This window comes from Boleophthalmus pectinirostris, unplaced genomic scaffold (genome assembly GCF_026225935.1).
Source record: "Boleophthalmus pectinirostris isolate CB_2022bp ecotype Guang Dong unplaced genomic scaffold, ASM2622593v1 HiC_scaffold_18, whole genome shotgun sequence".
Classification (NCBI taxonomy): domain Eukaryota; kingdom Metazoa; phylum Chordata; class Actinopteri; order Gobiiformes; family Gobiidae; genus Boleophthalmus; species Boleophthalmus pectinirostris.
The window spans coordinates 23,190,069-23,213,072 of record NW_026571133.1 but is presented as its reverse complement, the minus strand read 5'-3'; the positions used below and the strand labels follow the sequence as shown (position 1 = coordinate 23,213,072).

The 23,004-nt window shown below is 39.4% G+C and overlaps 1 protein-coding gene across 1 annotated transcript in view; it reads right to left on the bottom strand.

The window, feature by feature from the left end:
• The window catches only part of gfra2b (GDNF family receptor alpha 2b), a 55,754-nt gene that overhangs the window by 19,743 nt on the left and 13,007 nt on the right, over positions 1-23,004 (bottom strand). Inside the window, exon 3 of the mRNA XM_055153818.1 lies at positions 15,752-15,829. Within this exon, the coding sequence (XP_055009793.1) occupies positions 15,752-15,829 (78 nt within the window). The remainder of the gene's footprint in view (positions 1-15,751; positions 15,830-23,004) is intronic.

Genomic DNA, 23,004 nt, shown 5'->3' with positions numbered 1-23,004 from the left:
TCAGAGGTGGACTCGTCCATTACCCTGGCTGAAGTCACTGAGGTGGTTGGCAAGCTCCTTGGTGGAAAGGCTTCAGGGGTGGAAGAGATCCATTCTGAGTATCTTAAGTTTCTGGATGTTGCAGGGCTGTCTTGGCTGACACGTCTCTTCAACATCACATGGCGGTCGGGACAGTGCCTCTGAACTGGCAGACCAGGGTGGTGGTCCATCTGTTTAAGAAGGGGGACCGGAGGGTGTGCTCCAACTACAGAAGAATCACACTTCTCAGCCTCCCATGTAATGTCTATTCCAAGGTACTGGAGAGGAGAATCTACCAATAGTTGACCTTGGATCCAAGAGGAGCAGTGTGGGCTTCATCTTGGCTGTGGAACACTGGACCAACTCTATATTCTCTATTAGGTGCTTGAGGGTTCATGGGAGTTTCCCCAACCAGTTCACATGTGCTTTGTGGGTTTGGAGAAGGCATTTGACCCTGTCCTTCGTGGTGTCCTATGAGGGTGCTCTGGGAGTCCAGTTTCTCTATGACCAGAGCAGGAGCTGTGTTTGTATTGCCGGCAGTAAGTCAGCCGTGTTCCCAGTGCATGTTCGACTCTGCCACGGCTGTCCTTTGTCACCAGTTCTGTTCATTGTATTTATGGACAGAATTTCTAGGCGCAGTCAGGGGCCGGAGGGGGTTCGGTTTAGGGATTACAGGATCTCTTCTCGGCTGTTGGCGGATAATGTTGTCCTGGTGGCTTCATTAAGCCAGGAGCTGCAATGTACACTGGGGCAGTTTGCAGCTGAGTGTGAAGCAGCTGGGATGAAGATCAGCTTTTCCAAGTTTGAGGCCATGGTTCTTGACTGGAAAAAGGTGGCTTGTCCTCTCCAGGTGGCTGGAAAGTCCCTGCCTCATGTGGAGGAGTTCAAGTATCTCAGGGTCTTGTTCACGAGTCAGGGGAGGACGGAATGTGAGATTGACAGGGAGATCGGTGCTGCGTCGGCAGTGATGTGGTCGCTGTATCGAATCGTGGGTGAAGTGGGAGCTGAGTCAAAAGGCAAAGTTCTTGGATTTACTGGTCAGTTGATGTTCCTACCCTTACCTATGGTCATGAGCTTTGATTAATGACCTAAAGGACAAGATCGCGGATACAAGCAGTCAAAATGTGTTTACTTCGGATGGTGGATGGGCACTCCCTTAGAGATAGGGTGAGGAGCTCAGTTACACGGGAGGAGCTCAGAGTAGAGCCGCTGCTTCTCCACGTCACCTCCTTGGAGAGGTGTTCCGGGCACATCCCACCGGGGAGGACCTGGGGAAGACCCAGGCCATGCTGGAGGGATTATCTCTCATCTGGCCAAGGAATGCCTCGGGATCCCCCCGGGGGAGCTGGAGGAATAGTGTGTGGAGAGGAAAGGCTGGGCCTTCCTGCTTAGACTGTTGCCCCCACGACCCAGACCCAGATAAGCAGAAGAAATGGATGGAGGGATGGACTTATACTCCAGAGCAACTATAGTCCGAAAAACACATGAATGAATAAATGGGGATTTCTAGAGCAAAGAGCTAATAAGTGCTTAAATGTGTTCAATGTGACAGTCAACTATCTCCTTGTATTTTGAAAATAAGGCAACAATAATCGGCCCTGGTGCACAAACGCTGCACCCCTCAAATGCAAAGTTAAACTGAAATCGCTCATATGCATAAACGGGAGCCATTTGTATAGATGCAAAATGCTATAAACTTTGTGCAATTTTTGCGGCTTTGCTGTGCAGAGACGTAACCTGAAATTTAAATACAAAACTTTTTTACATTGATTTAGTATTCATTGTTGATTGTATGAATTTGACAACAAGAGAGATGATATTTTGTAGCAATGATAAGCCGTATCTATCTGCAGTGCTCGGATTAATTAAGATACTCACCTTCAGAAGTTGTTCTTATAAAGTTATTGTCTAATTTTGTCAAGTGTTTTATATTCATCCTACATGGCTATAAACTTTCCGTAGTCCATCATGAATCATTCCCTGAGCGAGCGTTTACGTGACTAGTGGTTTTGGAGAACGTATTTTTAAAAGGCATCTGAAGTTTACTTTGACACCATGTGCTTACTTCCTGTCTTGCTCCTGCTTGGAGACCCTCCGTTGATGCTGAAAAATTAGAACTCCAACCTAGTTTGAGCATGATGACTGCCGTTGGACGCAGGGATGACACTTCAGGTGTAAATTGTCCGACTTCTTAAAATGGAAAGCAATACTTGACTTATGTAAAAAAAAAAAAAAAAAATATATATATATATATATATATATATATATATATATATATATATATATACTTATATATATAACTTTTGATGTTCCATCCTTTGAAATAATGTGTACCAAATCTGAGCCCATTCAAGTGAATGCCCTAGAAGGAGTAGAGCTGTCACTTCACACATGCGCATTAAGCACAGCGCGTAGAACATCATGGGCTTGCAGGAGCACCAGTGCGCGAGAGTTCTCTGCATTCGTTCGTTCTTTTGCCTCCCATTACACAGCCGGCTGGTGTCTTTCTTGTGCGCTCCCCATCACACATCAGAGCCACTGATCTCTCTCCCCCGGTCGCACCCACTCCCGCCTGTCCCAGGCCAACAGTCCACTTCCTCCTGTTTTGTGTCTCTCACCTGAGGTACGAGTTTCCACTGCTGCTACTGCTGAGCGCTTGCAATTCTCATGTAACCAAGTGGTCACAACTGTCATAATTTCTTACCGCAATGCATCCGCGAATTAGATGCCATGCGTAGCGCTCCATGTGTCACTGATTAGAAACTAGAAAAAGATGCGCACGCCTCAGTGTTGTTGTCGGGGCTTTCTACAGGTAGCTGTACGTGGAGTGTGTATGTAGTGATGTTGTTATGTTAAAGCCTGTTCTCATGTGTTTTTATGGTAACTGTATTATAGGTGTTGTACAGAGCTGGTGGTGGTGATGGTGGTAGTTATGGAAAAAATATTTTTTACTAAAATATTTTAATTATATTTTCTATTAAAATATTGGTAATTATATGCGCCGCTTAGTATAGCAGCGTCTCTAGTGCCTCTGTGCTTGGCCGCCTCCCACCAGAGCAGCACAAATGAAGACTTGCTTCTTTCCAAACGCTCTTAAAGTACTATCGTTTTGACTGTGAATGAGAAAAGTGGACGCTGAGTGCAGGATTTTCCAAGAAAAATTTACTTATTCCTATTTGCATACAAGTTCATGTTAAAACATTGTGTTGAAATTGCATTTTTCTTAAAGGTTTCAGATTGTTCATAATATTATAATATTTTGTAAAAGAAAGAGTTCATCAATTAAAAAAGACTTTTGTATTCTGTAATTCTCCGCACAAATATTTGAACTTATTGCTATTTTTGGGGTATATATGCCATGAGTTTTCTGATTTGACCCCTTTGGGATCAGAGTAGGTTGGACATCGCCCCCGGACCAAAATGAGTTTGACACCCCTGCTTTAGAGCTCGTAGGCTGCTAGCACCTTGCACTTTACACATCTAAAACTCAAAGCACCTTATTCTTATACACCTGAGAACTTTACACACTAAAAAACAACTACAGCACTTTATATTATTTTTATTTTGCACATGTTGTGCCATAAAAGAAATCCTTTTTTAAATTATTGTTTAAATAAAGATTGTACAATTCCACGATGTACTGCCTTTGTCATGAATGTGTTGTAGGGACCCCTTAACCTCTCACTGGTGTCCACTGCATTTGATCCCAAACAGATACACGAATTACAGAATACGTTTGTCATATACATGTTTCTGATTTTACAGACATGGAATAAAACAGTTAACAAATGGGGAGGGTGACTGCACGACCAGCACTCGCAGACAGAGGTGCTGTGCCATGAGCAGTACCCTGCAGACAGGGTAAGAAAACACACTTTAGGATAGTGCTGTAAGCTTTGGTACAGATCATGATCAAACCAAACTAGAGCAGCGCTGAGCGGACGCGAGGCTGTGCTCTACTGCAGGAGAGCATCTGGATGGCACACGAACAGTGATGGCAGTAACACGCTATTTAGTAACGCCTTACTGTAGTCTGACTACTTTTTTCAGTAATGAGTAGTCTAACGCAGTGCTATTTCCAAACCAGTAGTCAGATTTAAGTTACTTATCTAATACACTGTGCGTTACTATTTTTGCGTTTCAAGGCGACATAGGGTATTTATTAATTTAAATTTTTTGGCGACGTGGGTTATGTGACCCCAAAGATCGCATAAATCGTCTCTGGTGACACGTGTCCTATGATGTTACGTCATCTCCACTCCGCCACGAGTCAGATGTAAACTATGGAGGGGGAGAGGTACGCCTTTTGCGGCTGGAAATACAAACATTATTTTGATTTTATTTCAGCTAAGGATGGGGGTGGGGATCAGCCGCTGCTAAAAGTAACTAATAAAGTAACTTGTAATCTAACTTAGTTACTTTTAAAAGCAAGTAGTCAGTAACTTAACTAAGTTACTTTTTAAAGAAGTAATCAGTAGTCAGTAGTCAGATTACTATTTCAAAGTATCTATGGCAACACTGCACATGAACATACCATATCAGATATCTTAAAATAACAAAAGGCTTTTTATGCCTTGAATTATGTTATATGTAATGTTTTTTAGTGATCTAGTTTGATATTTATTTTTACAATTCTGGCAATTCACTGAACACGTCCCACCACGCCCTCAGTCTGCTCCAATCACCCACCCACACCTGCGCGCAGATAAAGACAGGAGGCAAGATGCGGGCTTGGGGCGTGGAGCTCTGAACAAGAGGTGTGCCTTGCCTGACTAGCAGATGGACTGGAGCAGACTAAGGGCATGGTGGGGGGCATTCAGTGAATTGCCAGAATTATAAAAATACAATTATTAAAAAAAAAAAAAAATTGGTTATCAAACTAGTTCACTGAAAAAAGTGTAACATATTCAAGGCACAAAAAGCTTTATTTTATTTTTTCGATATATGATGAATGCATAACATTCACATGTTTCTGTGCTGTTTGGGATGTTGGTGCGCCTCCCAGATGCCCTCCCGCAGCAAAGCACAGCGCAGCTCTACAGATCGGTTTGATCAGGATCTTTACCAAAGCTGCTCATTCACACAAGGCCACTTACAGCACTATCCTAAAGTGTATTTCCTTACCCTGTCCACAGGGTACTGCTCATGGCGCGACACCTCCTTCTACAAGCGCAGGTCGTGCAGTCACCCTCCCAGAGTGTTAATAGTTTAATCTATGTCCATGCACAAAGCATTAAAATCAGAAACATTTATATCACAACAAACATATTCCATAATTCACTGACCTGTGTGGGAACAAATGCAGTGGACACCACCAGTAAGAGACATGGGACAGGGGGGAGCAGACTGTCAGCCCGGGAGAGGTGGGAGCGGGTGCGACCAGGTGGAGAAAGAAGATCAGCAGGTCTAATGTGGGATAGGGAGCACACAAGAAAGACACCAGTCTGCTGTGTAATGGGAATCAAAAGAATGGAGAACGCATTGAAAACTATGGTCAGTTTTGTGATGGTGGAAAATTTCTATGATCCTGGCGCCTCTACTGGTGAATCCTTATCTCATATATCTATCTATCTATCTATCTCTCATATATATATATATATATATATATATATATATATATATATATATATACACACACACACACACACACACACTTTTTTCCCTCACCCCTCTTTGCTGTTTGCTGCCTGGTAATGAGGCAAAGGTTGCAGACATTGTCCACAGTGGAAGTGATTTTAAATGCCACAGTGGTCACAGATTAGTTCAGATGACATCATCACCATATATATACCTGTATTGTTCCACTCCAGCCCCTAGCAGCCAAGTGCCCAACCTGGACACACTCCCTTGTTAATACTTTTGCACTCGTGTGAAGACTGGTGGCAAGATAGGGCCCTTGTTTTTAATGAGATGAAATAATTTATTCTCTTAAAATATCCAATTTGACTGCTGTCAGTCGAAGGGCAGTGGTGACTTCAGGAGTCCAGAGCAGAGCACATACAAAGGGGCACATATGAGGGATAAACACTGACTACAGGCTGTGTGACCAAAACAATGTGGTCTTCACATCTTCCTCCATCTGCATCAGCACTGGCTCTCCCCAGGGCTGTGTTTTAAGCCCCCTTCTGTATACACTGCTCACTTACGACTGTGTTGCTCACTATTCTTTTCATTCATTCATTCTTTTTTTTATTCTTCAATCATATAGTGAAGTTTGCTGATGACACAGCAGTGGTGGGGCTCATCATGAATAACGATGAGTCCAATTACAGAAGGGAGGTCTGTCAGCTGGAGGCTTGGTGCAAAACCAACAATCTGTGCATCAGTATAAAGAAAACAAAGGAGATGATTGTTGATTTCCGCAGGAAACCTAATGCCCCCTCTCCTCTGTATCATGGAGAGAGGTGGAGATTGTTTCCTGTTTTAAATACCTGGGAGTCCAAATCATGAATAGTCTCAGCTGGTCTAATAACACCAGTTGCATTGTGAAAAAGGGACACCAATGCCTATACTTTCTTAGGTGCCTAAAAAAAGCAGGTGTGGGCCCCTCTGTCCTGAAGGCCTTTTACAGGTGTGTGGTGGAGAGCATCCTCACCACCAACATGACTGTGTAGTTCAGCAGCAGCACCAAGGCAGAGAGGAAAGCTCTGCAGAGGATAGTTAGAGCTGCGGAGCACATCTGCGGCTGTAGCCTACCCTGCATTGAAGATATTTACATCAGCACGTGCAGGACAAAAGCCCACAGCATCATGGAAGACTCCACCCATCCAGCACATGAACTTTTTACAGTTCTCCCATCAGACAGAAGATTGCGCCACCTACAGGCCAGGACCACGAGACTACGGAACAGTTTTTATCCTGATGCCGTGAGACAGATTAATTCTGTCAGAAAAAACACTACAAAACAGCACTGACTTGGAACGCACTTTAGAAAATGGGGGCGGGTTGACATACAATATTTTTAACTATTTTATTCTTGTTATAACTATTTATTCTTATTATAACTATTTGTTCTTATTGTTATCTGTGCTGCTGTTGACCTGGACCTGAGTGCATTGTTTCGTTTCTGTATATTTTTTATACTGGAATGACAAATAAATTTGATTCTGATTCTGATTCATGCATGGATATTTTTCAGATTTTTTTCCCTTTATTTTAGATCTCTAAAACAACTAAACACAACTAAATATAAATAACTGGGACTTTAACTTGTTTCAAAAACAAACAGTCCTATATTATACAAAACTGACTCTTGTGAGCTTTTAGGCATGTTACAATGTTGTTACCTCATCAAAAAGATACCCTAAATTGTGTTTTGTTTCATTTAACATATTTGAGTAACACTTACACAGTATTGTGAATCTATTTATATCTCTAAAGTTCTAAATGTTTTTCTGCCATGTGATGTCATGCAGTGGTAGTTTTGAAGTTAAAAGATACCTTTTTTCTTTTGTTTAATAGACATTGGCAATCCCAGTGCTGAAAATTATCCAAATTATTCTAATGAAGGTGTATGGAGTTTAAAAGCACAGTGGAGCACTTCTTGTATTACCATGTGAGTGTTTTGATCAAGGTTTGTTAGTTCAACAAATGCGAATGAAACAAAACACAACTCCAGGTATGTTATTTATGAGAAAACAACATTATAACATAGATCTGAAAATAGCATAATATGGGCCTTTTTTATTTATTTAGCTCAGACTTTTGTCTATAAATATAGCACTTTAGATGAACTTATGTCAGCTATAGCCTACAACAAAGATAGCACTTCAGTATATATAACAGTACATGCTAATACGTGTACCCTGTTTTACACCATTTGCTTGAATGCGAACCCAACAGTGAGACAAAGGCTAAATGCATATCTGAAATGTGTGGAGTTAGGCAGGGTCATGGTTCATTAGCTTCAACATGATGATTTTGTAACTATAATGTACATCCTCATGTAATAACAATACATCATTACACACACATACAAACATTGTCTGAACTAAACTCATGTCAAATGAAGGCACTGCAGGCCACCTCAGAGCAAGCACTGATGGTACAATAATATTATAGTAGCACAAATACAATAATTATTTAGATCAGTAAAAGGCTGATAACGAATTTGCATTTATTTTTAAACACACAAAATATAGAACCTGGATGCACACTTCAGCGTTTACTGGTAGAAATTTTACATTTTCTTTGTAAATTTTATCATACTGCCATTAGTTCATATTTGTTATGATATCATTATGTTATAATGATTTCATTCAAATGTAAAACAAAGATGGTTGTGGAGAGTGTGACACAAAATGGATGAAGTAGGAGGCAGACTTAAGGATGAATTTATTCAGTTGTAATCATAAAATAATATTAAATTCAAAATAACAAAACAGAAAATAAGCAACCTAAATTAAATCAAGCAAAAACAAACACATGCACACGTCTACACTGTCTCTCTCCCAGTGAACTCAAATAAGCAGGTTTTTTACTTAATCAGGAGGTAAGGACTTGAAAGTCTTGAAAAGAAAGTAGTTGTTTTTTAACAATGGCAGGTAATCACAATTTCATGTTTAGAATCAATAGTGTCTGATATAAAACTCTGAACATAAGTAAACCTAAATCAATATACAGAAATACATAGAACATTCAAATTATGAAACTAACTGAATCTGAAACTGAAACTATACAGCCAATAAAGTATATTTTTTTATTAACAATGTTGTGTGATAATTTAACTGAAGTATAAAACAGAACCCAGGATTGTATGTCAAGCTGTTGTAGTTGGATATGGCAAATTAAATGATAATGAGAGATATTTCATAAAATCTCTCATTACCTCAATATCTATGACATGACTGACTTCACTTTCCTTAACTTATCTAAATAATAAATTAATTATTAAGTCTGATTAAATATGACTCATAAAAACAATACTCAACAATACATAACCATTACACAGTATGTTTTTCCTGCCTGACATACTGTGAAAATATATGTATACCCAGATATATATATATATACTCATACCGTGACAACAATATTATAATGCTGCTATAAATGCTGTCCTGTACATTTTCAAAGCTCTGCAAATGCACCTTTAAATACATATAAATCAGCCTAATAGCCCAACTCGCAGTTTAACCCTTCAAACCCGAGGCCCCTTCTCTCATCTTCCTCCCCTCCTCCTTTTCCCTCCTCCTCGCTGTCTCTCCCACACAGGCACAGTGGTAATGTAAGTAGGAGTATGCGTTTTGAAAAGGAACAGAAATATATATGTACACAGGGAAAAAAGAGCAAGTATCCAGGGCAGGAGTGTGGGCCAATTAGAGAGATGCCCCAGGTTGTCGTGTTATCTTCCTCACACACATCCTCAACTGGAAGCACACACAAAGCGCTGCCCTGGGCCCTGTGCACTGAACACACACACACGCACAGACACACACACTATTGGCTCTACAATGTTTTAGTGAAAGTAAAAGTTCTGGACATAACTAAGTTTTAAGGGTCTATAAACCAAGTCGCATGGAGTTTATTATTCAAGTCTGTATAAAACTAAAAAGGAAAACGTTTTTTGGGCCATGGGGTTCAAATGCTCATGTGATGTTTTTTTTTTGCCAAGATGACATTACTGTGATGTGAAACGTGTGGTGTGTGATTCAATTCAAATTAATATTGTGGGGACACATGCAACCTACTGATGTGGACACTATTTAAATCTGTAGTCATGCTTAGAGAAAACCTGTAAATAAGCATATGCTAAACTGCTGAGACTGTGAAAATGTGAATAAAGGAGTAATATAGTTTTCATGTAAGTCTGAGCGTGCAGACAGAACAGCAGGAGGTGAGGAGTTCCACGTGGCCCGAGCAGAGTCTGGGCCAGGGAGATGTGCCAGGACTCGTCTGTGAAAGTAGGCCACTGCATCTGCCTCACAAACACTGAGAACACTGTGGGCCTATGAGCAGCGGCATGGGTGTTAGTAAAAGAAAAGACATCCCAAATTATGAAAACGCTAGGCTAATTAGCACTTCACAAGTATGACAGATTTAAGGACTAGACAAATCCACTTTCATTATAGGGTGTTTATAGTTTGAGGAACATCTCAGGATGTTTGTGGATCATACAAATGCAGAAAATGCTGACTTGAATCTTTGAGGATGACAACTGATTAACTCAACTAGATAATCATTTAACATGTGGGAATGAAAATGGCAATTACTAAGCTATTCACATGCCAGCAAGAAAATACACTGGTGAGTGACACAACAAAGACTAAATCACCAACTACTAAATGTGACTCATCAACTGCTTATTGATACTTTGCAGTGTCATTATCCCAGGGGTGTTCTGCCTGTATGTCTATGACAGAATGTTGAGCAGTTACCATGGTGATATACTGCACACATTATCAAACACCAATGTCAAAGAGTTTGTAGATCACCTGAAAACTAAAAAAAAATATATAAAAAAAATAAATAAAAAAAACTCCAAAATAGATTTAAAGAGGGAGTATTGTACTTCTATGAAATCTTAAATGCTAAGACAAAACTTTTGATCACAAAGTTAACCTTTTATTGTTTTGAAAATGCTATATTTTGAGAAAAACTACATTGAAGTTTTACAAGTTTGAATTTCCCCACCCTTTGCTCCAAGTCACTCCACTTTCATAGCACTATCACAACACAGTCAGCTTGCACACCACAAATGAAACTACTGCATATCGCATCAGGTTTGTGAAGTTGTTGTGTACAGCTTTGTGTCATGCGTTTGTATATTCATGGAGAATTGTCGTGTGGGAGCATTGGTGAAGTGGGCATGTGGGCTGAGCATTGCACAGAATCTCACAGCTATCTGTGAGGATTTGAACAGGGCCCGGGACACTCATGGAGGACATCTAAATATGACATCTAAAACCTCCTTTGGCATATTTTAGATGAGGGAGATGAATGCGGAAAGCTCATGGTAGAAAGCACAAAATATTTTTTTCCATAATATCCCCTCTGTAAACATTTAAACAACACATTTTAGGGCACTGATACAAGCATTGAGAACCCTGTTTGATTTTCAACAAAAAGGTGCGCATGACTACTGGGAAAACTAAAACAAACTATTAGCTAATGCTAGTTAGCTTGAGTTAGCTTGTGTTAAAATAAGGCTCAGATTAACATCTCACTGGAAGGGGAGAGGCCTCAGGAATACAGTAAGTGCTCTGGGTGTTTTGAAAGACACTATATAAATCCAATGCACTTTTTCACTGGAAATCTCATATAAAGCTTTACAGAGATTAACTAATGGGAGAATTGGGTGGGAAAGTGTGTGTGTTTGAGCAGAGAGTTGGATTAAATAGAGAAATTGTGAATATTGTATTGTCACAGGGATCAGATCGCAGATTCTAGATTTTTATCACCATATTGCCCAGTCAGTCCTACTTGGAACAGACTCAGAATGTTTGTTTGTTTTGGATAACACATTTGGAGTAATGCTTTAACCAACACCTGCACATTCACTGCCCAAAAAGTAAAATTTTTACTTTTTGTATTGCAGAGCAGTAGCTAATTTGACTCAAAATGTAAAATGGTGTTCTCGTGTACTTCCTCTGACATAGTACTTTCACATGGAGTGTAATTATGCAGAGAGTTTGGTGACAGAGAACAGGCGGTGCAGTGCTCAGTGGGTTTGACATTGAGGTGACATGCTGAATACATCTCACATCCAGTTTAATGACTCATGCGTGCTACATCAGGAGTTCTGCCGGAGCTCAGATCCTGCAGTCGAACTTCTAATAATACTGTTATTCACCTCATCACTGAACTGATCCACAGGGGGCAGCAGTGGGAGATATTTGCCCCTTACTCACACTAGACTCCCTGGAGATGCAACTCGCATCCACAGACTTTCTCACAAGACATTTTCACAACTAAATGTGCATAGTTTCTATATGGACTGTTTTATATGATGACACCATGATATGTTTTTAGTGATAGCCTATATAAGCTATTCTCATGTATCATCTACTGAACTCATGAAATACATTTTCTGTATTACATTTTGAATTGGAGCTGCAAGTCACTTTCAAGTAAATTGTAAAATTTATTTCCAAATTGTGAGATAATTATACTTTTCGTGATGTATTTTGTGGATAGTCTGTTTTTCTTTGCGAAGCCCTTTTGCAGGTTTCTGCTTTAGTTTTTCTTCTGGAAGATAAGGGGGAAGTCATTTGAGACAACCTGTTGTGAAATTGGGCTACAAAATGTAATATATTTCAATGATGTTTGTAGCTCCAAAACTTCACAAACAGTTCATGGTGGTAAAAAATATAAAAATAAAAATGCCATATGCCAATCACAGCGGGGTGCTATGGTAACACAATAATCAACGCTCTCCATTTCACCTTCACCTGTCATTCGTCAAGGAGCAGGCACCATGTACATTAAAATATGGGAAAAATACTTTCTGGTAGACTTTGTACTGCAGAATATATTATGTATCTAATATCATGTTCCTCTGTGGTAAAAGTAGTAGAAGTGACCATACTATCACAAAGATACAAAAAAGAGGTTGTGAGTCGTGTGTGTTCTCATGTGGTTAGCTTATCTGCTGTCACACACTCACACACACACACACACACGCACACTCACAGATGCACACGCACACACAAACGCATACACACCTGCATACACACTCTTCCTGCCTGCTGCGTCTCATATTTCTCTGTGTCTTTCTTCAATTCTCTTAAATATTCTCCTCCTCAGTGCCCTTGTCTTCCAGTGACTGTGATCTTACAAATACTTATTTTATCTTATCTGCGCAGGAATAAAAACAATTGCAGAATGGCCCGGTGTATGTAGATGGATGGTGCTTGGAACAGCTACAGACAGGCTCTGAGTGGCTGCTTGGACAGTGGATATTGAGGGCCATGGCTGCAGCTGACACCCACAGTGGTCTAATGAATGCAGATGTGATGAAGCCTTGCACAGATAAACATCAGCAGATGAGGAATGGAGAGGAGAGGCATTTGTCTGGAGTGATGAGCCTCATCATGAGCTAAAGTGATCTGTCAGAGCTAAGTGAGCGCGCACAATAACACTGTGATGGCCAGCCAACAACATGGGCAAAACAAACAACATGATTTCACTTCTTTTTTAGTCTATGTGGAGACACTAATGGAAAGAATGGATAAGCTTTTACTTTTGAAACCAAATAGTTGCCTATATCCAAATGCTTTTAAAAAAATCATACTGTGGTAAAAGAGAGACTTTTAGTGGTCCAGGTGATTTGTTAAGAATAATTGCAGGTTAGTTTTATCTTAAATTATAGAATGGTGAAACAATCCACATGATTTATTTCCAACACTGAAGCTACAGTGGTAATGTCCATTCATGGGTTTCTATAGGCAACATTTTGAGGACTTTTCACCACTGAAATGAACTGCTATGGCAATGGTCCTAATTTTTCATCATTCTGAAAACCAAGGATAAGTCTTACAGGATAAATGTGGGCAGCCACATCACCAGTTGCTGTGATAAACCCTAATGAAAAATAATTACCTTTAAAGATAATGCAACTTGTTGTAAATATATAAAGAAAATTTTATTCAGTGTTCTTATAATGCTGTCAGAAGTGTCTTCCGTGTATTGAAATCATTTTCACCACCTGTATATTTTGCATAAGTTATTATTAACATTAACAAAAAGTAGGCTCATCATGCTGCCAAGGAGGTAAATAGTGAAGGTGTTTTAATGGGTGTTAACATGTAGCAGTTTCCCAGGGTACGTTTGTTAAGTCAGCCCACACTTGTTTTTTCGATGTGTGCTGAGTCTCTTTTACACACACTGGATTCAAATACTCGGTCACGCGTCGCCTCTCTCCCAATCAATTTGAGCCATTGCTGTCTCCAACATACTTGAATGTTCCACAGCTCTTTTTTGTGCCACTGCCATTTAGCAGTTTATATTATCCCCTTATCGCTTTCTTCAAGCACACTCACACATACACACACAACACACGCACATTACAGGTTTCCATACTTTCTGGGGATATTACATTGACTAGCATTTATTTTCTGGAGACGAATCATAACCTTAATCATAACCTATTTTACATATATATATAAAGAGAGAGAGAGAGCGATACAGATCTATATCACTATCACTGTTCATTTACAACCTCAACTGTTACCCATAAAATCATCTTGGCATTGGCAGTTACTGTTGCTATCAGCTAAGATCACTTAAGCCTACATGCTCTTTTTGAGGCCTTTTGACCAAACAAAAGATAAAAAAAAAAAGATACATGTTTTGAATTATTAATTACTATGGCAACAGCACCAATTTTTCTGAATTTTGAAACTCATGGATAAAAATGCCCATGCCTGAATCATTTGTATGTAAAAAGTGTGTTATGTAAAACTATTCCAGTAATGTATCCACTTGATCTTCACCACAAGCAACAACAAATGCCACAAACCACTTGTATCAGGTTAGCTATATGGAATAAACAAGGACTTCTGCTCCATCAGGGTGTCTGCTGCTTTTGTGGGCTGCTTGTATGAAACACAGAGATAGGCAGGAAGAGGAAGTCTGTTTGAAGTAGCATCGGTCACAGCTTACCCACCTTGACCACGTTTGTACTTGTGTTGTGTTAATCTGAAAGAGCAGGAACCAATTTGCGCGGCTATTTCCTTCACACCTCTGCGTCTCATACTGATGCACTCAGTTTAAATCACAATGTACTGCTCTGAGCATATGGCATTTCAACAGACGAGGAAGCCCAGGAGCTAGCCATGTAATGCAGACCATGTATACATTCTATTTACAAATATCAGCATAAGGAACTGATGTAGAGATGCTTTAACAACTGTAAGATGTATTTTGAGTCTGAAATTGCTGTCTTTGTAATGCCATTTTACTTTCTGTCATGCACATGAGCCAATATAAGGTGAGTCATGTACCTTCTCTTCCCCTGTTTGTTAGCACTCATACCTCACATCAAGTCCTATGTCTAATTTACCAGACTGTGTGAAGATTTTACACTTAAAAATACCTTGTAGGTATTTACACAAAGAACCATTCAAGCTCAGGTGCATAAGGCAGGTTTTCATGTTTTAATAATTACTACTTTGTTTGTTGGGAAAGTACCTGTTGTAAATATGTATCATAATTGTACAGGGGTCTAGTGATAGTTTCAAATTTAAAGGAAGTGATGTGATTCCAACTCCCACAGAGAAATGCTGTTGTTGTGTCCTTGGGCAAAACACCTCACTCCTAGTGTCTGCGTACAGAGATTTGTCATAATTTTTTATCATAATAAATTTGATCTAATTATAACTACTGTGTGAATCTGATGGCATTGGTTAGCTTATTTACACTGTAGATTCTCACTGAAGACAGAAAAACTATGAATAAACACATGGAATGTAATAAACATGAATAAATTAGTTTTAGGTCAGAAAAAATACAAAATAGCCACCCTTTACATTGGATCTAGGTTTGCACTATTGACATTCCTTGACCCTGACATGGCAGAGCTGTGAAGTGAAAACCATTTCAGGAGACTTCATCAAGGAACTCATTCTGAGAAGGCCAAGGGTTTGTAGTACAGTCAATAAAGCAAAGGGTGGCTACATTGAGAAATAAAGAAGAAAAAAAAGAAGAAAAAAACTGAATAAGAGGGGTATCTGTACATTTCCCAAAACTGCCTTAGCGCATATTACATGCACTGCACATTTAAGTATCTGATGTGTACCTGAGATGATGGAGGCGAGCTGGAACTCCTCTGAGAAGTGGAAGGGCTCATAGGGAGATGTCTCGTAAAACTCCTCTCCTGTGGCAAAAGAGAACAGTGCAAGTCAATGCCAACATTCACTCTCAGCCATCTGCTATTACAGGGAACGAGCCTTCAAAGTCGACTCTGAAGCCGTGAGCCAGGGAATATTTCAGATGCACAAGAATGTACTTTGTTTATGAGAAGTAACACTGTGCTCTTCACAGTGTAATGGAGCAATAAATGCTCAGAGCAACTAGCATACCAGGGCAGTCTGATTAAAATGGACATAACAATGGCTGATAATGACCAGTTACATTGTCTGAGAATGGCACAAAAAATTGTTTGGCTTTTATTGTGAAATGTGTTAATTTTAATGAATCATTTAACATGGAGGGGCTTATAAAACAGTCAGTAAAATAAAACATTTGCTTAATAAAGTATGACTTGTCTCTTGGGATGCACAGATACAGATTTTTCTGTTGTGATACCGTTATTGATACTTTAAGTATCTGCTGATACCAAGTATGAGTGTGGTTAAAAAAATGATGAATGAATTTCATAACTGTTTATGATTTAAAGTAACAGCAGAACAACTTTCAAAAATATTCTGGGTTAACATATGATAATTTATAAACCAAAATGGGATATCGACTGAACCAATATCTTGGAATCAAGGTCCAACCCGCCAAAATTTTCAATATCGGCACAGATATTTGATCCTAGTATCATAGCAGTGCATCCCTACCTATCTCCATATTCATAATGACCAAGCTGAGTGCAATATCTCAAAAACGTGAATTGTTATGATGAAGTGTCAACAGTGTTATCCTAGCAGCAACCTGTTCTTGTATGTTTGGGCAAGACACTATGCCTGTAAGTGGTTGTGAATAGTGAATAGTGGTGGATGGAGGACCAATGGCACATATTGGGAGCCATGTTTCTATGAGAAGACCAGAGGGCAGCTGTGAGAGGCTAAATGAAGCACTTCCTCATACACACATTAATTGCTTTGTCAGTCAGCTTCTTAGGGAAGTTGGCTCTGTTGAATATTATAATCAGAAATGCTGGGGAGGTACTGGGGTGTTGTTTTATTAACTTGGGAAGACGTGACTGTTATATCTTTAATATCCACTCAACCACACATACTTTTGACAGTACTTTAAAATGGGTTCTCTAAACTTTCTGCACGTATTTGTAAGTCTCAAAGTGACTCTAGAAATACCTCTGTAACACTGACGCCTTGGCTTAACTTCCACCTAAAAGCACTTGATCAAAGAGGTTGTTTTCTTTGTACTTTTAGCACAAATGGACACAGGATTATAGCTCACAACAGCCAACTCTTTTATCTCTCAGGTAAACACGCTAAAAAGTGGTTTATTCCTGCTTCCATTCACCGACGTGACACTTTTATTGGCATCGACTGGAACAGAGCGTGCCGAGCCAAGTACGGCCTATCGGCGACTTCTGTTTGTCTCTCATCTTTGCACCACGCATTATGCCAATACTGAGGATGGAGAATGGCCGAAAATTTAGTGTAATCATAGGCCACTTCGGAGCATTTGTGTGCACTCAGCAGTGACGGGACCTCCCACTGCTCACTGACTCGAGTGGAGAGCACTGCGTTCTGGCCAGCACCAACCCACTTACACTGTAGTATTTATCATGGTGTGCTCTCTATCCAGAGAGCAAAGACAAGACATGAAGCCACCAGTATACAGGGGCTTTATTGGTTGCGTAGATAATTTATTGTAATACAAAACATTATGTTAATGATTGATGGACAGAAGTGTGGAAATCTGTGCCCATGGTCCTATCATCAATCCCTCATTCATAAATAGATGAGGAGTTAAAGATGACCAATAATCTTTTATTGGTAATCAAGGTTACCTATGCTCCCTTGATGTGGTCCCATTCTATTGGATGAAAGGTAATAGATTTGTGATTGGAAGCCATTTTAAATGCAGCCCCCAGGACTGCAGCAGCTCTGTACTAAATCATTTCACAGTTTGCCGTATCACCACAAGGTTAATTATTACTCTCATGTTCTTAGATTATGAGCTTCCATAAAACCATATGAGTGTGACAGCAGAGTATGTAAATGGAGGTAAGCTGTGCAAGGAGGGTAGTCATGGGAATTTACCTGAAGCTATACATGTGCTTCACACTGCTCAGTGAAAATATATGAAAAATCTCATTTTTGTGTCTTCCTTGTCAACCCATTCATTTTGCTAGTGGTTGCACTTTGTAAGTACATGGGATAGCCAGCTTCTAGAAGGAGTCTTTGTGTATAAGTGTGAAGAATGAGCTGTGATCAGATAGTACTTGTGTGTCTGGATCTGAATGGAGAGGCTGATCCACAACATATTATTACAGTGTCTGTGACTCTGAATACATTATGTACTTGTCCCTACAATGGCCCCCAGGTCTACCATAGCTGATATTGCAATTATCTCCTGCGATCTACATCCAAATTGTTTGCTGTTTACTGTCTTCTCCACACCTTATGTTTACAGCGATACAACAATCCTTTGTTATAACCACAGATGTAAGTGTTTAGTCTTCATTTCACAATATAGACTTTTATTATGGTGTAATATTTCACAGAGTTGGTTTCACAGCACACTGCATGACACATCCCTGACATATGCCAGTAATAATAATCATGTCTGATGACTGTCTGCACAGACAGCACATGTTTTCAATCAAAACAACTGTGGCACAATTGTTAAGTGTCATCTAACTTGTACTGATTGCATTACATGATTTTGATTCAAATCTTCTTTGGGGCTCACATCTGTGTAATTACAAGAGAGCAAGAGACTGTGTGGACTCTGATAGACTAAACTACACAGAAGTGTCATGGCAGCTCTTTAAGTAAATGTAAGTCTAGTCATGAGAACTGCACTGCATATTATAACAAGCCTTGTTTAAATGTGTGCAGTGCATGTGCTGTGTGGGCCATCTTTTGTGTGCATACATGTGTGTAATGATGCTTGTGAGGCCCCAGAAAGTGCCTCTTTGCATCCTTCTTTCACTGTTTTATTTAATTATCAATGACAATGGATCAGGCCTGCAGCACACCCACATACTCACAGTCTTTGATGCTTTAGTCTATGCTGGACCAGGATTATCTATCACCATTGTTTGTTCATACCAGTTTTGTACACGCATGTATTTGAGAGTTTATAGACCTATACACTATAGAAGCATTTAAGTTAAAATAAATTAATGTAAAAAAAACTAACTAAAAACTAATGTCAATTTTGAATAAAATGCAGTTTTTACTTCTGCTATTGAGTTATATTGCTATACTATTACTATACACTGGAGTAATTCTAAATGCAAAATACTTGCAAGAAGCATTACTAGATTAAATGTTTAATTTCCACCTCAATAAGATCACACATGCAGAATTGGCAGAGAAAACACATATTACCAAATGTCTTCAGCCCCACACCTTCTATCTGAAACAAAGCAGTGGTGTATACAGGACTATTTGTAGCCACATACACACAATGGTGTGAGGCTGGGTAGTGTACCGTCAGCAGGATACAGAATGAGCCGATAAAGACCGAAATCTGACCACTTAAGTGCCTTTGCTCACGGCTAATCAATAAAATGACTGTGGTCACGAGGTGGGAAGAATCGTAACTCAGGGCTTTAACATGAGTGAAGTTGACACACAAACAGGACCAAATGACTCATAATGCCTCTTTTTGGCATAAATAGTCCATTTTGCATCTTTATTAGTTGAAATAGATATGGACTGTTATGCCAAACAAACCCATTAGCCAAAAGCCTGGTTACCAACAATGTTGTCATTATGGCAATGGACATTGATTTAGCTTTTTTTTTTCTATTTGGTTCAGCTCATGTAAACTGAGCTTGTATTAGTTTGAAACTCAGCTAATGAATTCAAATCAGAGGCTTTCCGCACTCTTCTAACCCTTGTGCCAGTGCAGTGGAGCAGGACAGTTGATCCCAAACTCTGCCATACAAACACCTTACTCAAAATTTGCATCTGATTTATAAGCCATTTTTCTGTTGTTGACACAATTTGCTCCTGAAGCCATCTGCTTCTGGTGTATGTATTAGACTGATTCATTACAATATCTTCTCCAAGTACAAGTACAAAAAGCTGCTAAAAAGATGGCGTGGTTCAGGAAGATAGGCTCAGCTACAGCATCAATGCTGTTGTCATTTTCAACACTAAATAAAAACATTCAGACCAAAAGAATAGAGTATTCGTCATTGGTTCATCATCCTTTTTTTTCGCAGTCACCTAAACGAACACTTAGATCATCAGTCATGAAACCAAAGAGTTTGGCACAATGTATTCGCTTGTGTGAAAACACATGCTGTCCACAGCCACGGCTGTGTGCCTGTCTATGTGAGAAGAGAGCTGAGAATGAGATGGGTAAACAGTGAACACTGCTGTCTCTCTGTGGAGCAATACTAATCAGTCTGCAACTCACTCATTAGTTTGCATGCTAAATACTTACCTTGCTCATTAGCTTGCATGCTAAACACATCGGTCATTAGTCAGACTGGTAAATTAGTCATTTATTTCACTGTATGCTAAATGTCAATGTCGATGTTAACTGTGCAATTTAGCAGGATGAACTCTAAGCACCTCTGTGATTAGGTGCTTGCACGGACCAGTTAACAGACAAAATATAGTTGAAATATCAGCGTGCATGTTAAAGAGCCTTAAAATAGTCCGTTCATCAATTCAAAAATGATTTATGTAACAAAACCATTCAGAGCTGTGGGGACGGTTGGTCTGTTCAGTCTGGTGCTGGACTGCTCTAGACTTCACAGTGAGGCAGGTGTGTTAACTCACACACAGCTGGACCTGCTCCACAGCTCCAAGCACAGGCTGAGATCCACACAAGCTTCTTCAATGGGACTCAATGACTTTCACCTGAGGTAATATGGACCGCAGCCACTGTGCACTGAATGGGACTGAGTGGGACTGTGGAGCTGGCCAGACACTGTCCATTTTTCAGTACATTTTACACCAGATCTTATGAATACAAAGTTGCATTATTTTTATTCAGTTCTGTGACAATAAAAGTGTTAACCCTCCGGGATTTAATAGACGACCAGACATTCTACTATTTAATATTATAGTCCGGGAGCCAGACCACCACAGTTATATTTATTTGGCTATAAAATGTTGAATGTTTGAAAACTTAAAAACTCCGCACTCAAGAATGCTATTTAATAATCCTACCCATCCTGTCAGTTATAATTTGTACAAAATTTCATAATCCTGTCATAAATTATGCATGTGGAATGGTCTTGTTATCCAGACGCAGACTGACACATGTCCATAATAGATTAGTTTGAAAGGCCATCCTGTTTTTTGTTAGTAAAAAAAACATAATAGGCCCAAGTACCTCAGACATGTTCAGTGTATTAGAACATAAAAAATAAGAATGCTATCTGGTCATTTTCTGTCAAGGGTTTTATAGCAGATTTCACCACCCATCCGTATGACAGGAAGAGTCGTACACAACATTATTACCTACTGTACTTCAGACAACAGTGCTACACCTGAGACAAGACCATATGAAATTAAAATACACAGAAATTAGGATACATTTCACTAAGGAATACAAGATTATGCTTCAATGAATTGTGAGTAATTGAACTGTAATAAAATTAGGCCACTGATCTTAGCTCATAATTAAATCATGTTTTAAACTCATGTTACACAACCATATCTTACAAATATAAGGCATATTGTCTAAAAAAGACAATAGACAAGGATAAAAATTCAGAATAAAATGTAATCCACTGCCACAAACGGTCCAAAGTCTATGGCTAAGGTAAAATGTTATTTTCTGATTTTGACCAATGCCCCACTTTTAACATTTCACCTGAATTTCACTAAGATAATATTTCATATATCAGCATCAATTGTTTGGCTATATGGAACTTTATTTCTGTTATATACAGACCTTATCTTGGGTTTTGCATTTACATATGAAACTGTAATTCCACGAGAATCACTATCAATTAATTTATGGAGAGGATTTGTCCTTGAGAATGCATTATTTATTTTTTTTAATAAATGGTATAATAATTTGAAACAGAAATGCGTAAACCCCAGTGATGTTATATTGTTGTATTCCTCATCATCTCTGTACTCTTTGTTCCAAATTTCATGATTATGTGATAATGGATGCGACTATAGCACCACGTTTAACAGAATATAATTACTACATAATTTTGACCAAGGTGGGTCTGGTAAAAAAGGTTTTGGGATGAGACCGAATGGGGTCAAGTTCAAACAAAAGACTCTGAACTCGTAGTGTCTGGAGGTGTGCACTAATGAAAAATCATAGTGAGCAAAATGTAGCTCAATAATTTTGGTGGGTTGTTGAAGACTTCAATTTAGCAAACAATTGCCAGAAAGAAAACTTCTGAAAATATTCTATAATACACATTTTGTTATTGTTTAAGAGTTATCCCTTAAGTAATAGGCTGGCTGTTGTTATGGTTCAATAGAGAGTATATGGGTATAATGTAATAAGTAAGAGGAAAAAACTCATGTGTCCTTGGAATTGATTCAAATGTTTATTTTAGTATGGACCCATTACTGTCTTAATTACAGCATTGCATTTTGATGTAAACTTAGTTGTTGTGAGCACCAGGTCAGAACTTCTCCCAGTGATGAATTGCACTGCACAAGGATATGATGTGATCCAGACAAACACAAATACTACAGACATACAGAGACATACAGAGCAGAGTTGGTCACACTGCTCCCCACAGGCACATTTAGCAGTTCGGCTCCATTACACTGTGAGCATGCCTAATTACAAACCGCATTTGCAACTGGTTCCCTAATAACACAGAGATAAATCACATGCTACAAGTTTCAGTCGACTTTAGGGCTGGACCATAAATTCTTTCACTTTAAATCAATTCACTTAAGCTGTGCTCACACCAAACATGAATGGCACAAATAAATCGCGTCAAACGCCCCTAGTTTGCTGCTTGATTTTTTTTGAGTCATTCACTTCATTTGCGCGTCCAGGTCGCTCAAGTTTGGAGTATTCACTCCAGAAGGATCAAGTGCGGCTGTGCGGTGTCCTCTGTGTCTGTTTTCATTTGGAAAAACAGCGGATTTGCTTGGACTACACTGAGCAGGCTGACCAGACCTGGACCAGACCAGGACTGAGACTGGGACCAGACCAGGACTGAGACTGGGACCAGGCCGG